General features: G+C 41.7%; 1 protein-coding gene and 1 non-coding gene across 4 annotated transcripts in view; one reads left to right on the plus strand and one right to left on the minus strand.

Annotated features, from left to right (window-relative positions):
- The window catches only part of cdh24b (cadherin 24, type 2b), a 239,028-nt gene that overhangs the window by 53,809 nt on the left and 162,175 nt on the right, over positions 1-23,044 (minus strand). For all 3 annotated transcript variants that reach the window (XM_028021099.1, XM_028021098.1, XM_028021100.1), the window contains one exon: positions 1,350-1,531. In XM_028021099.1, the coding sequence (XP_027876900.1) occupies positions 1,350-1,531 (182 nt within the window). The remainder of the gene's footprint in view (positions 1-1,349; positions 1,532-23,044) is intronic.
- Positions 16,466-16,537, plus strand: trnad-auc (transfer RNA aspartic acid (anticodon AUC)). The gene has a single exon. It is a non-coding gene; the product is annotated as a tRNA-Asp (tRNA).

Genomic DNA, 23,044 nt, shown 5'->3' on the forward strand with positions numbered 1-23,044 from the left:
AAAAACTTGTAGCTTTAATTACAGCAAAACGTTCTTCTATAAAGTCTCAACTCAGGGGGCCGAATACAAAATGTGGGCTACCCCTTTTTAATTTGGAAGAACACAAATGAGAACATTTTTTTCTCCCGCCTCAAAGATCCCAAGTTACTTTTGTGTTGCTGAACGACATCAAACCTGAAAATGTTTGCAGGGGAACTGAGACAGACCGCATTGTTGGGTCCAGGCCTGTTCAGCGCGCGCATGCCTGCCTCAATAATAGAGCACTTAGCACATGCTGAGCGGCGATGTTATGTTCGAAAAAACCCTCAGTGACTGACACCCCGCGGATCAGACACACTTCTGACATCATTAAAAATGAATTCTGTGTGTTTTCATTGAAGCTCCGGGGAGGCTTCTGAAGAGCTCATTTAGCATGAAAGTGTCATGTCGCACACTGGCTTCCCACAACAGCCTCTCCTCCACCGCGTGTCCGATCGGAGACCGGTCGCGAGCGTCGGTTTCACGGGAGCGTGATTATTGGAAACGGCAGGCGGCTTTGAAACTGAAAGGGATCCAGCGTTACGCTACGGGGATCTATTAGGCAGCTGCACTCCGAATGCGAATGCAAAAAGCCTCAGCAATCCACGCAAACTGTCAAAACACACCTCAGCGGTGGTCAAAACACTTTTTCAGTAATTTGCACTCTGCTTCAAAAAAAAAACAAAAAAAACAAAAAAACCAGAGGGAGGCATTTGCATTTAGATGCACGGCGCTTTAATTGATTTCCATACAGATGTTTCATTGTGTTTGCTGTAAACAGATGGAAATATTGATTAAGAAAAAAAAGGGAGTCTGGTTCATTGCGAGTGAATCAAGCAAGAAATTGAGCTTGTTGTTGTCAGAAAGCCATCAAAAGGCTGCCTATCCGATGGGAGAGGGATGCAGAGAAAAGGTAGGATGAATACAGATTAGCTGGATTCAAAAGCAGGAAGGAGAAAAAAAGAAAGAAAGCTGAGAGAAGAGGCTGCTAATTGATGAACTGCGTAAAACCTTACAGGCTTACAGTGGTTTCTGTTTATTTCCAGGTAATTCTACTTTAATGGGCTTAGACAACATGTTGTTAGCTATGCTTTGACTCTAAACAGCTTTCTTCTAAAGACCTTCCCACGTTACCTGTGTCATCCCCTCATCATCTGTTCCCCGTCTGCCTATGCTCTCCAAAACCTCTCACACACAGCTAAGGGGGAGGGGGTTTCTTTTTGGTTTTTTTCTCCTCTTTCCCAAACACACAATCAACGTTTTCCTTCTCGGTTTTTTGTAACCGGACCTGCATCCTGACCCTGCGTTATCCTCCGTCCTCCTCCTCTCACCTTGTTGAGGGTGATGACCGCCTCCTGGCTCATGGCCGTGATGTTGAAGGTCTCCCCCGTCTCCCCCTCCAGGATGGTGTACTCCAGCTTGGCGTTCTCGCCGAGGTCGGCGTCGGTCGCGGAGATGCGTCCGATCTCGGCGCCGGGGATGGCGAGCTCGGAAACGGAGAAGGACCACATGCCTGGGAGCAGACGCACGGAGACACGCGTTAGGGTTGAAGCGCCACCCGTTAAATAAATATGGAATCGTCCCTTAAATGATACAGAAAGATTCCCCATATTGTTGAGTCATCTTGTCTGTTCTTTTTTTTATTTTTGTCTTGAGGTCCAAAGCATTGGTGACTGGGTAAAATGTTTTTGTAGTTGAAGCCTTGAAGCCTTCCCTGACCATTTAAACTACATTAATTTTCTTTTTAATAACACAGGGTTTCATATGCGACTAGGATTTAGATGCAACATCCAGTACATACACAAATTTGCATGCAAATATAGCAACGGTCACTAAAAGAATTGCCATTTCCCAGTTTGTGACATATAAAAGTAACACAAGATTTATCCTTCAATGTTCAATTGAAAAGAAAACTGTGCAGAAGAAAAAGGTAAAAAATAAAAACATCCTTCTGATCCTCTGATTAAATAAATTTTATTGAACAAAGGTGCCAGTCAGGAGTTAGATACAAAGCAAGAGGTAAGCACTGTGGGTGTTTTCAGATTTAGGGTCTGCAAAACTGACTGGGACTGTGAAATTGGACGGTGTAGCCTTCAGATGTATTCCTGCCCTTACCTATGTGCTGTTGCCTAGCAACTGTGACAGTGAAAACATCTAACACTGAATAAAAAAAAAAAAAAATTAAAACTTGTTGGAGGAAGTGAAATTGATCCAATCAAACATACACAACACTGCACATTACCAAAAGCGCATCATACCTACGGTGAAACACGGTGGTGGCAGCACCATGATCTGGGGTCGTATATATGCACATAAATGTATATCTGGAAACAATGCAACACTTGAGGTAAAACGCATTTTGACAGTGCTTTATTATTAATTATTATTATTATTATTATTATTATTATTCAGCTTTCATTATTACCATCAGTCAATTTCACATTACATATGCATACGGTGATATCCATCACCGCTGCATTCAGCACTAATTAGTTTGCTCATTACATTTTTTTTCTTTCCGTTCAAATGCTTCCCTATTACTAATCCAGCACTTTGCACATTAAGCATGAACTGCTTAACCACCAATCCCGTGTCGCTTGGCACCTGGTGGCAGTCTCCGCAAAAGGTGTCCAAGTCGCGTCACGTCATTAGCGCTCGACACAATTAATTTGTCAACTAAATGCGTCGTTACGTCCTCGGAACGACTCCCCACACCTGTGCCGAGCTAATATTTACAACATTCTGCTGTTGTAAATATTAACAGATAAGGCCAGCTGTTAATTTAAATCAGCGCAGCGGATGAAGGCCGGGGCGACAAGGCAGGCCGCGCGCACGCTTGAGCGCTAGCCGCTAGGATATTATTAAAAGACGGAAAACTCGCTGCAAAAATAACAAAATTAAAGGAGGCTAGGATTGGAAGACAGGAAAGAGGTGATGGAGCGAAAGAACAGACTGCAGTGAAAGGAGATTCTCGGTCTACCTCCCATTTAAACCTGATGAACTGAGCCACCTACTCATTACAATCATCTGCTTTTTAGTCCCAGAGTTGTCCATTTCTTCCTCCTGCCTAACAAGCATTCATTAAGATAACAGAGGTCTTTCCTGTTCGCTGCCATTATGTTAAAACATGCTTTTTTCTTTTCTTTTTTCCAGCGGTGTGTACATTAAAGCAGAACTTCATGAATCCATCTGCTGGCTTTGCAGTTTACGTCTGATTTGTGATGAAAATACAAGGTACGAGGGAACGTTTTAGGCTTAAAAACGACACACTCCCACGCTACTGAATTCACACATTATCCAGACATCTCATTTCATCTTAACACACACACACACACACACACACACACACACACACACACACACACACACAGAGAGACAGAGAGAGAGAGAGCTGCCAAGGGCAAGAACATGGTCTGTGAGAAATGTAGAAATCGAGGAAACGGGTTCGGCGCGCACACATCGAACATCGGCTGTTATCTCCCTCGGCTAAGGCTAAAGGAACCAGATCAGACTTGTAAACACCACAGAGAACAACGTCTCAACAAACACGTCGGGGTTGACAGGATGAAAGACAGATAGCGCTTCAACGAGGCCGTATCGGCGCCAACAGGCAGCCAGGTGAATTCTGCAAACGTGAACCAACATCGCAGCAGAACAAGGAGGGAACGTGGTGTCAGTTTGCCGATCGGAGTTTCGGTTCAGATGTCAAAGCGTCTATTGGCAGCGAGAGTCTTTCCCTGAAGACGCTCTCTGAGGTCCAATCTGTGGAGGTTGGCTTATGAGTAGTTATTATTATCAAAAGCCTGTTTCCAATCTGCTACAGAATATGACATTGTAGGAGTTTAAAAAAAAACCCAAAACAAAACATTTTTGTTTCTTTCAAACTGTTGTTTTTTTCTGGTGTCACAAATGCATCTCAACAATAGATTTTGTGGACAGTTTTCCATGCATAAATATGTAGATGAAATATCGAGTCTTTCTTCATTTATCTACTGCTGAGGCAATTATTTTTCCTATATGCATGCTTATGAAGTGTGATGGGCTGCTTTACATCTTTGGTGTGAACATTTGTGTGTGCTGCTACATTTCATGAATTCCTAGAGAATGATGGGGGATTTTTCAATCTTTTTCACCGTCTGCGGTCGGGTCAGAAAACACAACATTCCTCCAATGTGTTCTACGTCTGCCGTCGGGTCTTCTCCCAGTTGAACTTACTTACAAAAGCAAGTTTCCCAAACCACCGACGCTAGCCGAGTTTTCATCAGCCATAAAATTAAACAAAGCGTGTTTTTTCTGCCATATTGAAATAGATGTATTAACTGCAACGGAAAAACTTCTAAGTCACGTGATCAACAATCCAATGTTACCACTGGTGAAAACAACAAAGAAGATGACAGGAAGTAGTCGGAGGATGATGGTTCTTTTTATTTCTGGATATTGCAGCAGAAGCCTCACAGCATCGCACAGTTCACAAAAAGTTGGGCATCATTCTTCTGTAAAATCGCCAAAGACAATTTGCCCAAAACGGCGAATCAAAGTTGCTCCAAAGTGAAAGGGGTTTGCCGCTTGAACGCCTGAATAAGACACCAAATTCACTCGTTATCCAGACATCTCAAATGGCCGATAGCTGATTTATGTCAAGCCATGTCTGAAGCAGAGACCAGCCACCCTACAGACGGAGCAAATTTCATCCGTTTCTGTCCACGATCTTGTTCTTTCAGTCATGATCCATTCCACGCGCAGCACAGGTGAACGTAAGAATATAGACGAAGCTTCTTGGTTTAGCTCCTTCTTTACCACAATATACCGAAACAATGCATACGCCATGAATTATGCCTTTTGGCAAAAGAGGCATTGATCTATCAATCTCCATGGTTTTACAACTTAGACTTGGAGGAACTGCTTCACGAGAGCCAAGACTTGAACGAAATCACTTCATCCGCAAAAAGCAGAGTTGTGACCATTTCCTTTAGTTTCCTTTTATATTAATGTTATATCCAACTTAAGTTCAACCAATCAAATTCAAACTAAAAAGCATGAATTTGTGGGGTTAAACTGAAAATCTACTCCTATCTCAGCAGATTTCACCAACAAAAGCAATTCAAAGTGTCTCACGTGAAATGAAATATTTGTGCTCTCACTCTCCAATGTCCGCTCTGGAGTTTTGGAGGATAGAGAGCGATTCTACACGGGCTTATAAAGTGGGCTACACAATAATGTCTATATTTAATGTGTGGGTTTGAAGACATTATGATCTTCACCACCCCATTTTTTGTTTTTTTTCAAAAGCAGCTGTGACAAGACGAGGACAAGCAGCTGTTGCAAGAGCTCAACATCCACGACCTACTTCAGTGAAAGCATTCACTGCCAAATTAGTATCACTCTAAATATTGTCATAAACTAATGAATATGAGCACAGTGCTCGTTATTGGAATGGGAATAAACTGTTTTTTCTTCTGAATTTGATGGAGAGTTAGCTTTATTTTTCAGGGCTTCGAAAAAAAAAAATATTCAAGAGAGGGATTTGTTTCTTATTGCTAATATGTCTAAGTGATTCTGCTCGCTGGAACCAAATCATTTCCTCCACACACATTTTGAGCAGTAACTGTGACAGCAGCAATAAACCCATTGTTGGATTCTGAGCGCCCAGGGACCATGAGCTGTCCAGCCAGCTCTTTAGGCCACTTATTTCTTTCCCTGATTTATTTATTTTTTTATTTATTATTTTTCTTCAGTCTGCAGACTTTCTGCAATTTTCTCAAGGTGCTCCAGTAGATGCAGTCAAGGAGTCCTTCCCACTCTTTAAAGTCCTATGTTAAAAGTGTCAGTGACCTTCAATTTGCTTGCATCAAATAGCTACTTTAAAGAAAAAGGGAAAAATAAAGATGACTGATTTCAGTGAATGTGGAGCTATATGATTTTCTTTTCAAAAACTCAGAAAAAGAAAAACAGGACATAGTTGACTATTTTTTATATACAGCTCTGGGGAAAAAAATTGAAGAAACCACTTAAGATGAACAGTTTTTCAGATTTTACTTTGTATAGGTATATGTTTGAGTAAAATGAACATTGTTTTTTTATTCTATGAACTACAGACAACATGTCTCTGAAATTCCAAGCACAAATTTAGTTTTTATTTGCAGAAAATCAAAAATAATAAAAAAGAGATGCAGCGCTTTCAGGCTTTAAAAAAATGCATTCATATTCATTTAGAAACAACAATGCTAATGTTTTAACTCAGGAAGAGTTCAGAAATCAATATTTGGTGGAATAACCAGGACGTTTTCAATGGGGTTCTTAATTTTTCCATTTAACATATATGTCAACTTAGTTAAATAATAAACTTGTGCTCACTCTCTAAGTAAATTGAATTATTCTTGGCCCAAATAGTAACTAAACTTACTAAAAATGGACATAATGTCCATGGAGAAATCAGCCACTTGATAATAGGCAATTTTATTTGACTTTCACTACAACATTGATTTTGTGGTTGCTCTTTAGGTACAAACCGCTCAGTGAAGATAAAGGAAACCTCATAATTTGAGCTTCACTCACCATAACAGGAAGTTAACATTTGCTGGAGGCATGAATCAGATGTTCGCGTTGTAAACAGTCCAATAAAAATCTTTCATAGCTGCCCCACAGCTGCTTGCTCAGAATTGTTATAGCAAAACAACAAATGGTCGGATTTGGACGCGATTTGGTGGAGATGAAGGACGGGAACTGGTTTTGTGATGTGAAAAAGTATTTGCCCCCTTACAGACTTATTCTGTTTCCATCCCTCCTTCCCTCCATCCATTAAATCCATCCGGCTTAAACACACTAGGGCAGCAGGACAACAACAGTACACGCACAAGGATTTCCACCACCATGTAGTAAATACAAATGTTTTGGAGACATGTAATAAAAGTCAGAGATTAAATTTGAACACATGTCAAGTTCTGAACGTCAACCGGTTGATCATGGTGGAAAACCCTTTATTGTTGTTAAAAGGAAGGTCCACAACAGCGATGACAAAACAAACTACCAGTTGTCAAACTACCAGCCGTCAATCTACCAGCCGTTATTAATTACTTAATAAATCAAATCACCGTTTGAAAACATTTTTGTCTAACATCAAAATCTTCTCAATGACAAAAAAAGAGACTAGAAATATACTGTATGTTAAGATCAGTTGTGTTTATGAATATCCACCTCTTCACTCTCCACAATTTAGAAAAACAGAACTTGGGTGGAAACGCTCACATACCAAATGACTGCAACGCTGCGAAATACGACCCACCTTCATGACACAAACCCAAATCGTGGCCCCTATTCATCTCTATAAAGTGACAGAAATGCTGTGTACTGTATGAGGAATCCTCACCTGTGTTTGGCGACTTTCAGTCAGTGTTTGCCTGACTGTTACAGGGCTTCCTAAAATATTCATACCTCTAGAAATTATTTATAGTTTGTATTGCAGAGATTTCATGAGACTCACCAACAGAAAGCAGTACATACTCAAAATGGAGAAAAAAAAAACTCCAAACAGCTCGACACACATTTGCAGCGCCTTTAAATGGACGCTTTGTAAAACCGACAGCTGCAGATCTCCAGGGGTTTTTTTTTCACATGTGGGGGCTGACATATTTGATCAGTTTTCTTTGCAAAATAACCCAAGCTTAATCACACTGGATGGGTACCTCTGTGCAATTTTCAAGTCATGCCACAGACTCTCAATTAGATTTTTGTCTGGAGCTTCCCAACATGAATGTGCATCGTTAATCAGGTGGAGGCTCTTATGTTTTTCTTTCAACAATAGCTTTCCTCTTGCCACTCTTGCATAAATAAACTCTCTTTGTGGAGAGAATGACTAATAGTTTTTATTCCAAATAAGACCATTCTCTGCCTTTCTTGGTTCTTAAGGATGTTTGCACACCTGCCAGTAGCGGATAAAGTCAGAGTCAGGCTGGGGCTAATGACCGGGCCCTTTATACCCAAATAATAAAGCTCCTGATAATTTAACTTTATAACATAGACATGCCCGCAACAGCGGAGCTTACAAGTTTCACCTCCACAGAGAGACTCTGTCATTCTGAAATCCATCTGACATAAAGTACAACAAACCAAGAGAACAGAAACATCAGGCTGCTGGTCACTAATGATGAAACAACACAAATTCAAATCAGTTCTGAACCGCGGATAGCGATCGGATCATGTTAACACTTTATCAATTTCAACTCAGAGCCTGAAGCCTGGTTGACTCGTTGAACCAGCAGCGCATAGAAATGCTCTAGCTAGTTTGCCATCTGTTGCCAAGTGACTGATGACGTTGGTGGACGGTTGGTGACGAGCTTTACCCAGAATACACTTGGAGACAATATGGACGATCCACTTGTAATTTTGTGTCATAAGGTTAAATGTAAGAGTGAAAATAAAGCCAGTCATGTAGTACAACATTTTATTCAATATTTTACACCCACTATGTCACTAAAATCAGTCGATCTTGCAAAGTTTTTAGCAACCATGAGTCAACAAGGACTGGGGCAGAATACTATATAATTTACAGGGACACCAGGCTATATAATGCTACATACACCATACTCAACAAGAGAGGGCCTGAACCTCTCAACAGACGTGATAAAGGCTTGGATCCCTGAAGTCATATTCTGCCTCCCATCCTGGTCCCCTCTAGGGACCCCTTGTCTAGGCCAGACCTAGTTAATGTTACTTCTATCAGTAACATCTGTTACATTTCCAGCTGGTGCGGATCGCTTTCACATCGCATTGTGTTGAGCAACACAAAATAATTGAAAAACCCTCCCGCCTGCAGTAGCGCTGCATCAAGAATCACCGAAGGAAACAACACGAAAACATCAGAAGAAGACACTGAGCGCAACGTCCTTCTTCTCAAAATGCAAAACAAAAATGGAGTGGCTTGGTATTTCAGCAGTTGCAGGATTTCTCTTTTGCCATTTGTAAAAGACCACAAGCCATTTCTCCGTCTAGTGTTAGACTTCTGTGTCTGTTTTGGTTGCATTACCCAGAATACCCTGCCCCTTAGTCTGCTTCCTGCTTTTGAAGGGGTCTCTGGTCCGCTTAGCGCTCACATAATAGGTATTTAAGCGGACCAGACTTTGCCTTTTTTGTTTCCAATTGCGCATTCACACCTCAACAATCTAAATGGACTTTCCAGGCAAACACCAGAGTTTGATTAAAGCGGATGAAACGAGGCTGATCAGAATGCACCCCAACTGTCTTTGACAGAGTTACCGTAGGTGACACCTGGTACGGTTTCGTACTCTGTTGTACTTTGGCAGGTTAACCCAAACCATGGCAGTACTGTACATTACAAAGCATATGAAAGCAGTCAGAGAGCACACCATTTTCAGGAGAATTTATTTAACAGTCGACAAAGTTTATCAATGCCCTCATGGCCGTGCGGGGCTCGGCTCGCTGAAAAGGGACAGAAAGTGCCAATAACTCAATGCTAAATGCCAGTTTATGTGGCGTGATTACAAAGCCTACCATCTGGGACTGACATAACACCAGAAGGTTGTAACGAAGGCAGTTTGAACATAAATGTGCCTGTTGCTAGTGAGAAAGCAAATTAGAGGGCGTGCCGTGGTGGTGTAGTGGTTAGCGCGACCCATATTTGGAGGCCTTGAGTCCTCGACGTGGCCGTCGCGGGTTCGACTCCCGGACCCGACGATATTTGCTTCATGTCTTCCCCCCTCTCCTTCCCTGTTTCCTGTCAGCCCACTGTCATATAAGGGACACTAGAGCCCACAAAAGACCCCCTGGAGGGGTACAAAAATAAAAAATAAAGCAAATTAGCAAAGTTACTCACAAATCAGAGTGTGTGGTTCTTATTGATGTGGAGAGGACTGTGTGGTAAAGTAGGACACAACATGCTCTGGAGTTATTTTTATTTTTTTTCTCTTTGCACATACACACCAAGACAGAGAACATTTACAGCCTTGTTCTGTCTAATGCACACTTGTCACATTTGGGGAGCGCTCAGGAGAATAGCGACAAAGGGGGTGTGATGATGGTAAAGTAGGCTAGCCCTAGTCATTATCAGCTTTCTGTTCACACTGGAGAGCAGCTGGCAACAAAACCCATACATCATTTCCACCTGTGATGGACTGGGAGGTAGAGGAGGGCAGGGAGGAAGGGGATGGGAGTGAGAGAGCCAGTTGGGGAAATGGGTAGAGAGGTTAGAGGAGAAAAAGTGAGTGGTACGCGAACAAATCAAAGAAGCTCAAAAAGCGGCCGAGGTTGGCCTGTGATAAAAAAATCACACCTCGGGTTTAAAATAGCGCGCGGACGACCTGTCTTCTGCTTTTGTTCACACGGCTGAAGCCATTAGAGAGAGCTGCAAGAAGCAGCATGGACATGTCAGCCCCGCTCATAATATCTCACTAATGTAGCTGAGCTGGCTATTATTGTCCCACGGAAAGGACGGGGAGAGCTCCTGTGCTGCGGATGGGCCCATCTTAGCAGCAAAAGGCTCTTCCTCTTCATGTCACTGTCTCAACTCACCTGCACCGACTCCCCCCAAGACTGCTGCACACCGCAGGGTTTGCTGAAAGGGTGTAGCTGCATAAAACACTCGACTCTGTAATTCTGAATATTTCACTCTCTCTGACTAAGTTGTGTGCAGAAGGCCTCCATTATGGTAACAGACTGAATTCAAATGATCTTTTCTACCACAGATTGTGCCGCTACGTTCTCAAAAACAAGAACAGAAGCTGTTTATTTCGAAATCTGAGTACGCGTCAAGAGATTTCTCAAAACGAAGGCTCTTGTCTGCCAGCCAAACCAACAAGTCAACCAGCCTTTACTCAGGATTGTCAACTTGGTTAAGATCTGGCTGCAATGCTTCTATCGGTAGCAACCTTTTGTTTTCACCATATAATCTGTAAAGTTCTGACAGGTTTCAATTTGTTTTGCTTTGGTAGCAGAAGTTGCACAAGCTGTCTGTTGAGACTACTGTTATCAACTGTTGGGTGTTGCACGGCGCAGTGGTTCCAAGTTCAAATCCCGTCATCTGTAAATGCAGCATGTTTTTCCCCCCTTTTCTGTCGCTTTACTTGCAAATAAAGATCACTAGAGCTAAAAAAAATAAATAAAATACTTTCATCAACTGTTTACTATTCGGTTTTGAAATCCTAGTAAAAATTCAAACCAAAACATTCAAGAGCTGGTGCCAGGAAAGGAACCACCAGTGAGTCTGAGAGTCAAACCTGCCCAACTAGGCAGCGACTGGATTGAAATATTCACCATCTGCAAATTTATCTGCTTCGTCCAAAATTGGCTTCCAGTGACAAAATGAGTCTGATTTTATAACCAAACCAAAAAAATAAATAAATAAATCCTCTAATCAGATTCGTAGCGGGGGTGCAAAAGCTCATTTTTATTACAGTTAGGACAAATTAACTCCAAATTAAGCACAAACCATTGAATATATTACCAATAATATAGTGATTGGTTCTAAAAGTGTCAAGTTCCAATTTGTTCATTAAATTTCAACTAATCTATCAATATTGGGTTTCTCAATATACATATTATTAATTTATGCAGCTAGACGTATCCAAAATTAAGGCAAAAACTTTACTCCTTCAGACTGATTGTTTTGATAGATTTGAGACGATCAAATCATAAACAGCATTCAGTAGCCTTATAAGTTGCTGCAAGGGACTGAGAGTTGTCGCAGGTGACTTGATGATTTAGAGCCACGTTGGCGGCAGCAGCACAAGCTGGAAATGAAGCAGAATGACAGGTGGTGGGTGTTAATTGGAGCGGCTGCAGTTTAATACAGGTTTAAAAGTGCAGGAAAAAGACCTAAAATTGACAAATTGCCTGATAAAGGCGGTGTGATCTGACTGAAAGAATTAAGAAGGGGTTATCGGGGAGGTGTGGGATGGAGAGGGGAGGGGATGTGTCATAAAATTTCTAATAAATGTAAAATGAAAGCCATCGTGTGAGAGAGACGTGAAGAAAAGAACAGACAGGATGAGAAACCGCACGTTGTGAAGACGAGTGTGGACAAGAAACTCTGCTGTAAAAGCACTTGTAGATGAGAGGCGGAGGGGGTTAAGTGGAAATATATAAATATATATAAAAAGAAGAAGAAGAAGAGAACACGCGCAGCCACATCTTATCTGAGGCAGAAGAGCAGAGGAGGCATGCTTCTTGTGATGCCGCTGGTGGCTGAAGGCTGCGAGTTAGGGAAGTCATTAAAAAAAATGTCTAGCTGGCTAAAGCGCATGCAGTGGTTTTGAAAATAGCTTGAATAAAATTTGCATCCATTTTGGTGAAAGGGTGGCGGGCGTGGGGCTGGAGGAGTCCATCGCAGAGGTATTCATACCCAAGAGGGTTTAAGGAAAATGGCCAGCGAGACGGAGGGGATGATCAAGACGAGCCCACTGTGATTTAGGCATCACCGAGACAGACTGATGAAGGAGGGATAGAGGGATGAAAAGAGTCCTGCAACTCCCATCTAAAGAGGTTTTTCTTGTTTTTTTCCATCCTTCCAAAGGCGCAGTGGGGGTGGAATTAGACTGAATGCTGTGAAAGTGTAAGTGATGCCTTCCATCTCAGTACTCATGGGGTTAATAAGAAAATAGAGAGGATTTTATTCTTCCCCGGCTCCGGGGCAAGCCTTGCGGAGCGCCGCACGCTGCTGCTGCTGCTTAACTTGCCGTGTACAGAGGTAGGCCATTAGCCATTACCGAGCTCAGTTCACACGCTGTGTGGAGTAGGAGTAAAAATGTGAGGTGTGCCCGAGTGCGTGCGCGTTCGATAATCCATTACCGTGTGAATGGGCGCCCTGAAGCACACAGGCGTGGGCGCACCCAGGTGCCAACGCCGAGCCAATCTAGTGTCTTTTAGTTGCCTGCTGCCGACTTTAACGGCCCTACAAGAACTGCCGGCGGCGAAAGAGACGAAGAGTTAAAAAAAAACCCAAAACATTCCTGATCATAACACCTTCAGAGAAAGTGTTTTGTTTTTCAATTCTTTATCAATTTTGGAGCTGTGAAGGATATAAGGTGATGAAAATGACCCATGATTGTTTAGAAATTACACGTTTTATTATTTTTAAAGAGCATTGTATTTTATAAATATTTCAATACTCACTCATAGCTAACGTCCTCTAAGAAACAACGGGTTGTACATCGGTATATTTTTCAGTTGTATTGCCTGTTTGGTAAAAATCAGATCCTTGTCCTACTGTTCGTACAGAGGGGCTAGCCGCTCAGCTATTGAGAAACGATTGCCTGTGTTGAAGTTTGAGACTTTACCCAATCGCTAACGTTTATCGTTGACGTACGTAACGCAGCAGTTTGAAGCTACGAAGCTTGCCAGAAATTGTCTGCGCTGTAAACAGCCATCCAGCCAGGGGGCGTGCTGTGGTGGCGCAGGGGGTTAGCACGCCCCACATTTGGAGGCCTTAGACCCGCAGACATCGCGGGTTCGACTCCCGGTCCCGACGACCTTTGCCGCATGTCCTCCTTCAAAAATGGCACCGGCTCAGCTGGCTGCCTGCAGACGCAGCTCCTGTCGCGTGTGTTAATCTGTGTATAAAAAATTCTTGCTGTAACTGCGAAATAATTTCCCTGCTGGGATGAATAAAGTAATTCTTCTTCTTCTCCGCTTCTCCAGCATTCGGATGCTGGTCCGAATGAGGCGACTGTTGTTGTTTATTCGGTATTCGGAAGCATGACCAACACAGACTGAACGGCTTCTATGAGTTCCTCCGCTGTCGTTGCTAAAAATACAGGCGGACTACAAATCGGCGTCATCGCTCACAACTTCTCCTTCTGTTTGCCGATTGGCCCAGTTGAAATTCTACTGAAGGAATCGAAGTGAAAGGTAGAAATCCCAGATTATGCTGGGAAGTGAGATTTGAATCAAGCAGAACTGCATAGGAAGCCTATAGCCAGGCTAACGGTCTTTTAGCATTTTAAAAACATTTGTTCCCGTCCGATCCTTGTTGTTTTTTTCTTTACTTCAGAAAAGGCTTTAAAGAATAAATATTCTCCATCAATGTTCAAATCAATCCCTGAATTTGGATAAAAAGATAAAGGTGTCATTTTTTTTGTTTAATAGCTTACTTAAATTGAATTTCCCTCTTGTCGTTGAGGTAGAAAATTCCACGGTGTCAAATCCTCTCAGCAATGTTAAAATGATCTGTTCATAATTATCTGCTGGGTCCCTTCACACCTGCTGGAGGCAGAATTAAGACGTTAAACGTCAGCCAGACTTCAGATGATCTTTGAAAAGCTCTTCTGGGGAGTATTAAGAAGCAGTGAACTCCCCAATATGGGTTGAGGAAGTTCCCAGAGGGTTCTGAGCTTCTACAGTCATTAAGAACCCGAAGCTGGGCTGTCCCCCTTTTTTTTTTTACCAGTCATGTCCATCTTTATGATAACAGCAAACCTATTTCAAAATGCGTTGCTGAATCCTGATCCAAGTTGGCCAAATAATGTTTTGAGGGCAAACCGTACTACCGTTCTACACAACCGTACAGGATGGGTAGAAGAAAGCTTCTTTGGAAAATGAAAAATAGCAGAGAACAGCCTGTAAGGTGAGCGCTAAGAGCTTAGCTGAGTCATCATTACCTTCACGCTGAGGTCGACTTTCCAAGGAAAATGGAGATCCTGCTAGAACAGGCTAACTAGGTCACAGAGAGAGTAACCAGGGCCTCCCCCAGTGTAAAGGTGCCCTTAATTAATCATATGACAACATGCTTCCTAGTGATTTTAAGTATCATTACTGATCAGTAGTAAATTACTTTACATTTGGTTCGACAAGAGGTTCTTTTTGTGTGCTTGAGGCACATCTATACCAATGCAAAACGAAGAAAAACGCACTTTTTAAAAATCCGTTCTTACCGGATTTAACAGTTGAATTGACCCAAGTTTGTGTCAGATGAGTCAAGCCTTCACAAATTAGAAAGTGTGTGTTTCATAATCCGCAATCCATTTTTCTGGTTGGGGTTGATCATCTTAAAGAGTAGCTAAACCCCAAATAAACACTATATAAATTTTTTTTGCTGATAGGTTCCTAAGGGTGCACTCTTTGAATTTTAGAGCAAATTTTAACATTTTTGAGTAAATGTTTTTGGTCTTTGAGTGAAACGGTGGCTACCAACTGAATTTCTCTACTGCTCACAATGGTACAACTTTACGCCACACGGCGCCACTTGGTACTTCTTGGCTGATGTCTGCGTCACAGCCTTGGGTATAAAATAATCTCCCTCAGACACACATACTATATACTTTCCGGGTAGCGAGTCAGGAGTTGGAGTTGCGAGCGTTGCTAGCCCTGATCAATAGTGTTTCTCAGCTTTCTTGCTCAGGATAGAGATCTTCAGCATTGTTGGTGGCCAACAGCTGCAGTGTTCCCACAGTGCTAACTGTGTGACTCCCTAAGACCGTCCCTGAATCTGATAAAGTTCCACCATTTAAGCTATTTTTCCAAACACCTTTGGGATCATCAAGAGGTGTTCTGGTAAAAATGAGAAGAGCCTTTGTTCTGTATTTGGTCAGTAGGGCTTTTGGCTCTTCAACTATCCCATGAATACTGATTTTTTCCCAGTCACATTCTTATGGCTGAATTGACCATAGCAGTTGTTGGTGATGTCTGCAGTGCTTTAGAACTGATTTGGTGTCCTTCATGACCTCTTCGATGAGTCAACGTGATCTTGGAGTATTTTTGGTAGCCACCACTAATCAGTGTTTTCTCCGGTTGTGGCTAATGGCTTTTTATGAAGTTGGCTGGAGTCTCAAATCTTCCGAAATGGCTTTGTAGACCCTCCAATTATTGTTTTCGTCTGTTCTTGAATAAGTCGTTACTTTTTCAGGTCTTTTAACCGACTTTGAGTTGTCACACAGGTTCTTTTTAAGTGATTTCCTAATTCTACGGGTTCATCAGACCTCGGTTTGGCTATTAAAACTGAACCATAAAAATGTGGCTAATCCAGTTCATGACTTAACAATGGGGCATTTATACTTTTTCATAGGGTATATTTTTTCCCCCTTAGGTTAATTTTGTCTGATATTAAAATTTATTTGGTGATCTGAAGCATTTACAAGACCTCTTGACACTGACAGACCTCACATATAAGTAGGTTTTAAAAAGGCCTCATTTTACACATCACTAATATGAATATATATATATATATATATATATATATATATATATATATATATATATATATATATATATGCCCAGAAAGACATCCAATGCATCGCTATTAGTTAAAAAGAAAATTCACACCTATCTGATGTCTGTGAAGCCCATCATTATTTTCAAGTGATCTCAGGCGACTATACCGTACAATTACGAATCTGTAGGTACTTCAGTGTTTTACTGTCCAGTAATCTTCGTTTTCACTCCTAATGAGAGTTCTACGCAGCGAGCAAGAAGCCAAACATTCCAAAAGGTTTCTTCTTTTCACTCCTCGTTAGTACAGTGGTGAGTATCCCCGCCTATCACGCGTGAGACCGGGGTTCAATTCCCCGACGGGGAGTGAAGTTTGTTTCAGGTCCCTCTTGAAAATGAGATCTAGATCTCAACGGGATTTACCTGATTAAATAAAGGAATATTACAAAAAATATATATATATATATTATTCTCCAGGTGAAGTGACGGGTGTGGGCACCTACGTATGTTGCACTTGAAAAAGTGACATGCAACTTGAGGTTTTCATTAAAGACGTATACTGCCTAGTCATTTTGAACGTATTACGGCTGCAAAAGATGAAAAGATGATAAATGTCGGCCCCAGCCCACCCCCAAAACGAGGCGGCTAAAAAGGCTGTGCACTGGCTGACTTTAAAGCAGATAAAAACGATAATGTGACGCTGCGGCAAGCTAGCAGGCAAGCTGCGGCTGAATGATTGACTGATGTGGGAGAGGGGAAAAAGTAAGAGTTTACAACATCCAGAGTCGTGGCCGACATCTGCCTCCACCTGCGAGGCAGAGAGACGAGAAGAGCCACAGAAACGAACAAGCACTAAAGATTAGGAGGGGAGGGGTGGAAGAGAAGTGAAGAAAAGGCGAAGAGAGACTGAAAGTGAATAAAAGAGGAAGGAAAAGACAGAAAAAGAGAGGGGGGGAGGGGAAAGGGAGAGAGAGTGAGATGTGACCAAGAGCTATGTTGTTTCCAGCAGTGATTTTACTGTCTACTGAAGCGGAAAGCACTGAACTTTAGATGAAATATTAATTCAGAGCAAGAGAAACAGAGGGATGGAGAAAATAAATGGATAAAAAGCGTGCTAGTATTAGGCACCTCCATTTTAATTAGTTTCTCCTTTCATTTCCATTTCCTCCGTCTCCTATTTGGGTTCTGCACATGTAAAACTTAATTAGGGAATACCAATTACTGGGAATTATTGCCTGTTACCTAATTGTTTGGGTTATCACAGTAATCATTATTACTCTCTTGTACCTCAACCAAGCATTAACACTGGATGAAATAAGTCAGGATTTTTATTTTATTTTTTTTAAATCAAAAGGCTTAATTTGGCTTTTTTTCCCCTCCTCCTCCTGGAATTTGTCGGTTCAGAACCAGCAGTCGGGATTAATTAACACGGAGCGTCTTTCAAGCCCGCAGGGCTGACGGCGCGCGGACACGGATACACCTAAATGAGAACGATGGCTTTCAAACGAAAACAGCAATTTGTCAGTATGGAGAGAGGACGCAGGATCAGATTTCTACATGGCTTAAGCTAAATGCACAAAACACACTTGTTTGGGCAAAGTGATTTACAGTCAATGCATGCAGAGAGATATACAGTAGCTATTTACCAACAATCAGAAGATCTGAGCCACACTGAAGAGATGGTGAGAAGTTTATGCACATGCATGAATATTTTAATTTGGGGATTATAACAGATTTGAACTGGACTTTTTTTTCCCTCCCAAGTTGAAATGATTATAGAGCAAACGTTTATACAGACAGTCTCAGATATGGGAATACACCAGAAATTATATTTAGTTGGATTTTCCTTACGCACTGATGTAGAAACTTTGCACTTTTTATAAGAATCAACAAAGTCCTGGTGTAGTTCTTGTTGGATAGAACTGGAAAAGCTACTTTTACTTAGTTGCTTTCATGGCACAGATCCTGCTTTCAGGTATATTTTTACAGATTTCCAGCAGTGTTGAAGCCTTTCTAAAACCATAATCTTAGCCTACTTCAACTGTTCTGAAGTGAGTTTTGAGATGCGTTTGCATTTTCACCAAACTCTTTTCAAGTTTCCACCATCTGACCCCGAACTCAAAGAAAAAGGAAATCAGTATCAAACCAATAAAATGAAATATTATTGAAAAGATAAATTACTTCAGTAACTCCCACTCACTAAATGAGACATATCATGTACAATTATTTATCACAACATACAAATTATGTTTCCAGACCTTCATATCTATTAATTACTATAATTTTCCACTTATGGTGAAACCCATAAAAAAACATTTATATTAGAAATGTGGGCCTAATGGGAAGTGTATTTAATATCTTGTTAAAGTTTGCAATTTCATCATGAGAAAGAATACTCTAATTTATTAAATATGATTACTTTTTTTTTTTTTTTACCAAATAATCAGCTAGACAGCTAAACCTCAAGTAAATTGGGTGTTCCAACTGGACAATGATCCCAAATATAAATCAAAACTAATTTTAGAACGGATAAGGCAGAGTTGCATTCGAAAGTGTCCAAACTTCAAAACCATGTTGAACATCTGTGTGTGCTTAAAAGCCAGGCGAGTGCCAAGAAACCAGCAGAAATGAGCTCAACAGTTTAAATGAGCAGCTCTAATGCGTCTCTGAGCGACTGAGTGCTAACATTTCATCAAATAGAGAAAAGTTAGGGAAAGTTAATGAAGTTTTAATGCCAGAAAGCTAAAAAAAAAAATAGATAAAAATCCAGTTAAATGAGTTCTAACATTTATGACCTGTATGAGATGATTAAAAATGTTGCAGGTCTGGCTAAATAAAGTGCTCATCACACTCATTTGTGTTTACTTGAACGTCCTAAAGAGACGACCCAATGCATGTGAGCTTCTTCTCAAGCCAAAATCTGACTTAGCTGGCTGACCTTTCTTTATTGTTTCATAAGGTCAATATTAAAGCCAAATCTGGCTCCTACTGTGCACGACTAGGCAGCCGGTGATCCTCTTGTATGCCCTTTCGGATGATTTATTTCCGTTATGTCACACTGGGTGGCGTGCGTTTTTTGCTTTGCCATTACTTTTTGAACGAGACCACAAGGAAAAAAAACAAAAAAATCTTTCACATCATGTCCTGTCTGAGCCGTTCGCAGTCTTTTCTTTTATCAAAGGCAGCGTCCCGGGGTGGCATCGCCCGGCTGCCTTTCGCGTTGTCATAAACTTGCAGAGTCGACCCTTTTCGCTGATGTTCAGCAAAGTGACTTTCTGCGGATGCGTCGTCTATTGAGTCTCGGTGAAATTGCCAAATGTCGCTCATTCCGCCGCCACCGTCTGTGTGTGCAAGCCAGCAGCTCCGTGCAGGAAATGCAGGTGAAGGAGGAAAACGTGTCCCAGCACAAAAAAACAACAATGCAGTCGATGAAATCTTACACAAACTAATTTAGGTGTTTATAATTGGAAACTATAACAACTTTTACAGATTGTGAAATAAAGTACACTTGATTTGCTTCGATATGGATGAATATATTTCCCAAACAGCTTGCACGGCGCAGACTGAAGAAGCCGTTTAGTGTTTTTCATGCAAAGCACTTTACTCTGCATCCGCGCGCCGCAGCAGAATGAGCCTGGTGAGAATTGAACTCATAATTGCAAGTGCGGTCGTTACAACGTGCTAAACCACGCGGGAGCCTCCGTACGTTTCTGAAAAACGACGACGGTGCAGGTGCTCCGCTTCGGCAACATTACCAGAAAAGAGGGGGTGGGGGGGAGAAAAGAAACAACATTCAGAAAGTATGCAGCAAGACATTTTCATTTGAAACTCAGAGCGAGGATGTGTTTTTCTTTTCTTTTCTCCCCCCCCACCAATTCGAGTCAGCAGAGGGAATTGTCCGGTGCTGTGAAAACAGCCTCGCCTACCTCTCAGGACAAACCTCATGAATTTCTCCTTTCCTGTTCCAATTATTATGAAAGACTTCTTTATAGCCACATGAAACAAACAACTGACTCCTGTCAAACCGTATAAGATTTAAACTACTGGAAGTTACAGACACCATGGAGGCCCTGCAGGAGCCATCTTGGCTTCACATCCATCTTCCTGCATCCCCTCTGTGCTTGTTTTATGCTCTGACAAAATGATTTTTCCATTGATTAAAATGTCCATTTTATGATTAAATGAATATGTAAAGGTGTAAAATGTACTTAATCTCCACTCCATTAGGTATACTTGTTCAACTGCTTGTCCACACAAATATCTACCCTACACAGTTCAGGCTGGTGACGAGATAATGATTTTGGGGAATATTTTCTAGGCACAGTTTGGACGCCTTAATGCTTATAGCCGCATTGTTTAACCACCACAACCTACTAGTGTTTTGTTCCCAACCGTACGCATTCCAAAAGAAAAAGCACCGTGACAACACGCTCACATAACATCCAGCTAGTTCCTTAAATGCAAAGAGGTTCCTCTACTCCAACGGCCTCCACAATCACCAGGCATCTGACAGAGGATGTGATGGAATGGAAAGTTGCCGTAACCAAAAGATGCCATCATGTTGACAAGAACCAAAATCTCAGGGGAATGTTTCTGAAATCTTGTTCAATCTATACTTTAGCGCAAAATGTGAGGACATTTCTGTTTAGTCAATTTATTTGACCTTGGGAAATTGCTTGTTGGCAGTAAATCTTGCACAGCTGAAAATCTTGACTTTTTCACAAAAATACATTTTTGGGTTGAGCAGCAAAAGTTGAATATGTGAGTTACGGTATTGGAAAGCTTGAAGATGGCAAAGCACTGTTGGTGGAGGAAGTGGAGCGGCATCTGCCTTAGTGGGAAAAACAAAGATTTCCCTCGTTTAAGGCGTTCTGAAAGCAAGCCGACATCACCTCTCTCAGGGATTCAACTGTATCTTCCAAAACGTCAACGCTCGAGAGCAGAGTCCGTCAAAGGCATTAAAAATGTGCGCAAATCTTTGTCATTATTCTGCTGATGTCAACCAAATACAATTTCCTAACTGTGGTGTTTCCACTAAATTAGAAAGGAAACTAAAATCACACGTTAGTAAGTTTGCCATTGAGGATTATGACAGCGATAGACGTAAACAGCTACCTGAAATATATTCATAATTCAGCCATGCTGCTAGCGCTCATCTATCAGCCATCAGAGGAGACGCCGGCACCTTATTCAGGCTTTGGAGCGACAAGCCACTTATGCTCTTGAGCGGCTGCATATGCGGCGTTTTGGGGAAATTGTAGTCGGACAATTTTAGAGAAGAGCAATGGATTCAACACATTCAGACTGCACACAACTTTTTTTATGAACTCTGCAAAGCTGTGAGAGCTCTGGAGGAGTCAGACGCACATCGTCCAAATAACAAAAACAAAAAACAAACCATCATCGTCCTACAACTTTCTGTCGTCTTCTTTGTGGTTTTTGCCACTAGTAACATCTGACTGTTGATCACGTAACTTGTGAGATGCAAAAAAAGCGTCTATTGAAGTATTGAAGAATACATCCGTTTCTATATGCCTGTAAAAAGAAAAAAAGCCCTCATCCTAACTCAAAAAACGTTATCAAGAAAGTTTAATTTTTGTTTTTTTAAATGCCAGGTAGTTGTGTACAGTTTTCCCATGTACTACGGAGACCATTGTTTGTTTTCTTTAGTCAGATGAACAGTTAATGTAAATGAATAAGTCCAATCCAACAAGCTAATAGCATTTTAAGAGGCTTTTCATTGGAGCAACCTACAAATTCAACTCTTCTGCTCAACCCAGAGACATTTTCCTTACAAATGTAATTTAAGGACCTTTGCAATGGTTTAATATTTATTACCAGTAAATATTGTTGCTATATAGAAATAATTGACTAAAGTTTTGTAGTTTATGTCACAAAGAACTAAAGCGGTTAAGCTAGCAAAATGCTGGGCCTGCCTGGTATTAGCAATTTGTAAAGTGGGATATTTTTTTCCCCTTTAGTGAACAAATGTAGTCATTTTTCTGCTCCTGTGATAAAATATATACATATATATGTATTTTTTTTAAGGTTTGCGCACACATTCACTAGGAGCGCCAATAAGTGTCGAGGACTCTGTACAACAAACGAGTGCGTGGTCGAGCTGATTCATATGGAAGCTTACCCACTGCTGTTTTCCTGACAGAGTTTCTGAGGTGGATGGAGCTACTCAGAATACCTCGAGGGAGATGACGTCTTGGCCCATTTCCTGCTGCGGTTTGAAGAGCCCAAGAAAACACTGATTCAAAAAATATGGTGAGGGCGGGAGGTGGAGGAGAAAAAAAAAAAAAGAAACCTCAAGGAGGAGGCTTCAGGGATCCTCAGAGGGTTAGGTGTGCATCGCATACAGTATGCTCAGCCATGTGGAGACCAGTGTTCCTCCTCTGTAACATCAAATAAAAGATTTTCAGAGACTTTCAAAGAGTTCTCCTGTCCGTCCGAGTTTCTCCCCGCGAACCCGAATGGAGAGGTCTGAGTTTGAGGGAGGATTTCTCAGTTGCATGCCAGAGGAGGGGGGCTAACTGGACTAGAAAACACGAAAAGAATGAAATAAATAGACACACAATGATGAGAGACAGCTCGCAATGGCTCACCACACCCTGTTGAGGATGTGCCGCTCACAGTCCAGCAACTCCATTTATCAAGCTCGACAGAGACAAAGGCAGCGCCGGAGAGGAGAGGGAGAAGGAGGTAAACAGAGGCTGAGAGGTGAAAGGTAACGTTGCAAGACAATGGCAGAAGGATTGAGTCCTTGGGGGATGATGGCAGGTAGAGAAGGAGGTAACTACGAGGTAGGCAGGAGGAGAGGAGGCGACGACGACGACGGAGGGGAAAAGGGAAGCCGGAGAAAGGCTTA

The sequence above is a fragment of the Xiphophorus couchianus genome, chromosome 6 (assembly GCF_001444195.1).
Source record: "Xiphophorus couchianus chromosome 6, X_couchianus-1.0, whole genome shotgun sequence".
Taxonomy (NCBI): Eukaryota; Metazoa; Chordata; class Actinopteri; order Cyprinodontiformes; family Poeciliidae; genus Xiphophorus; species Xiphophorus couchianus.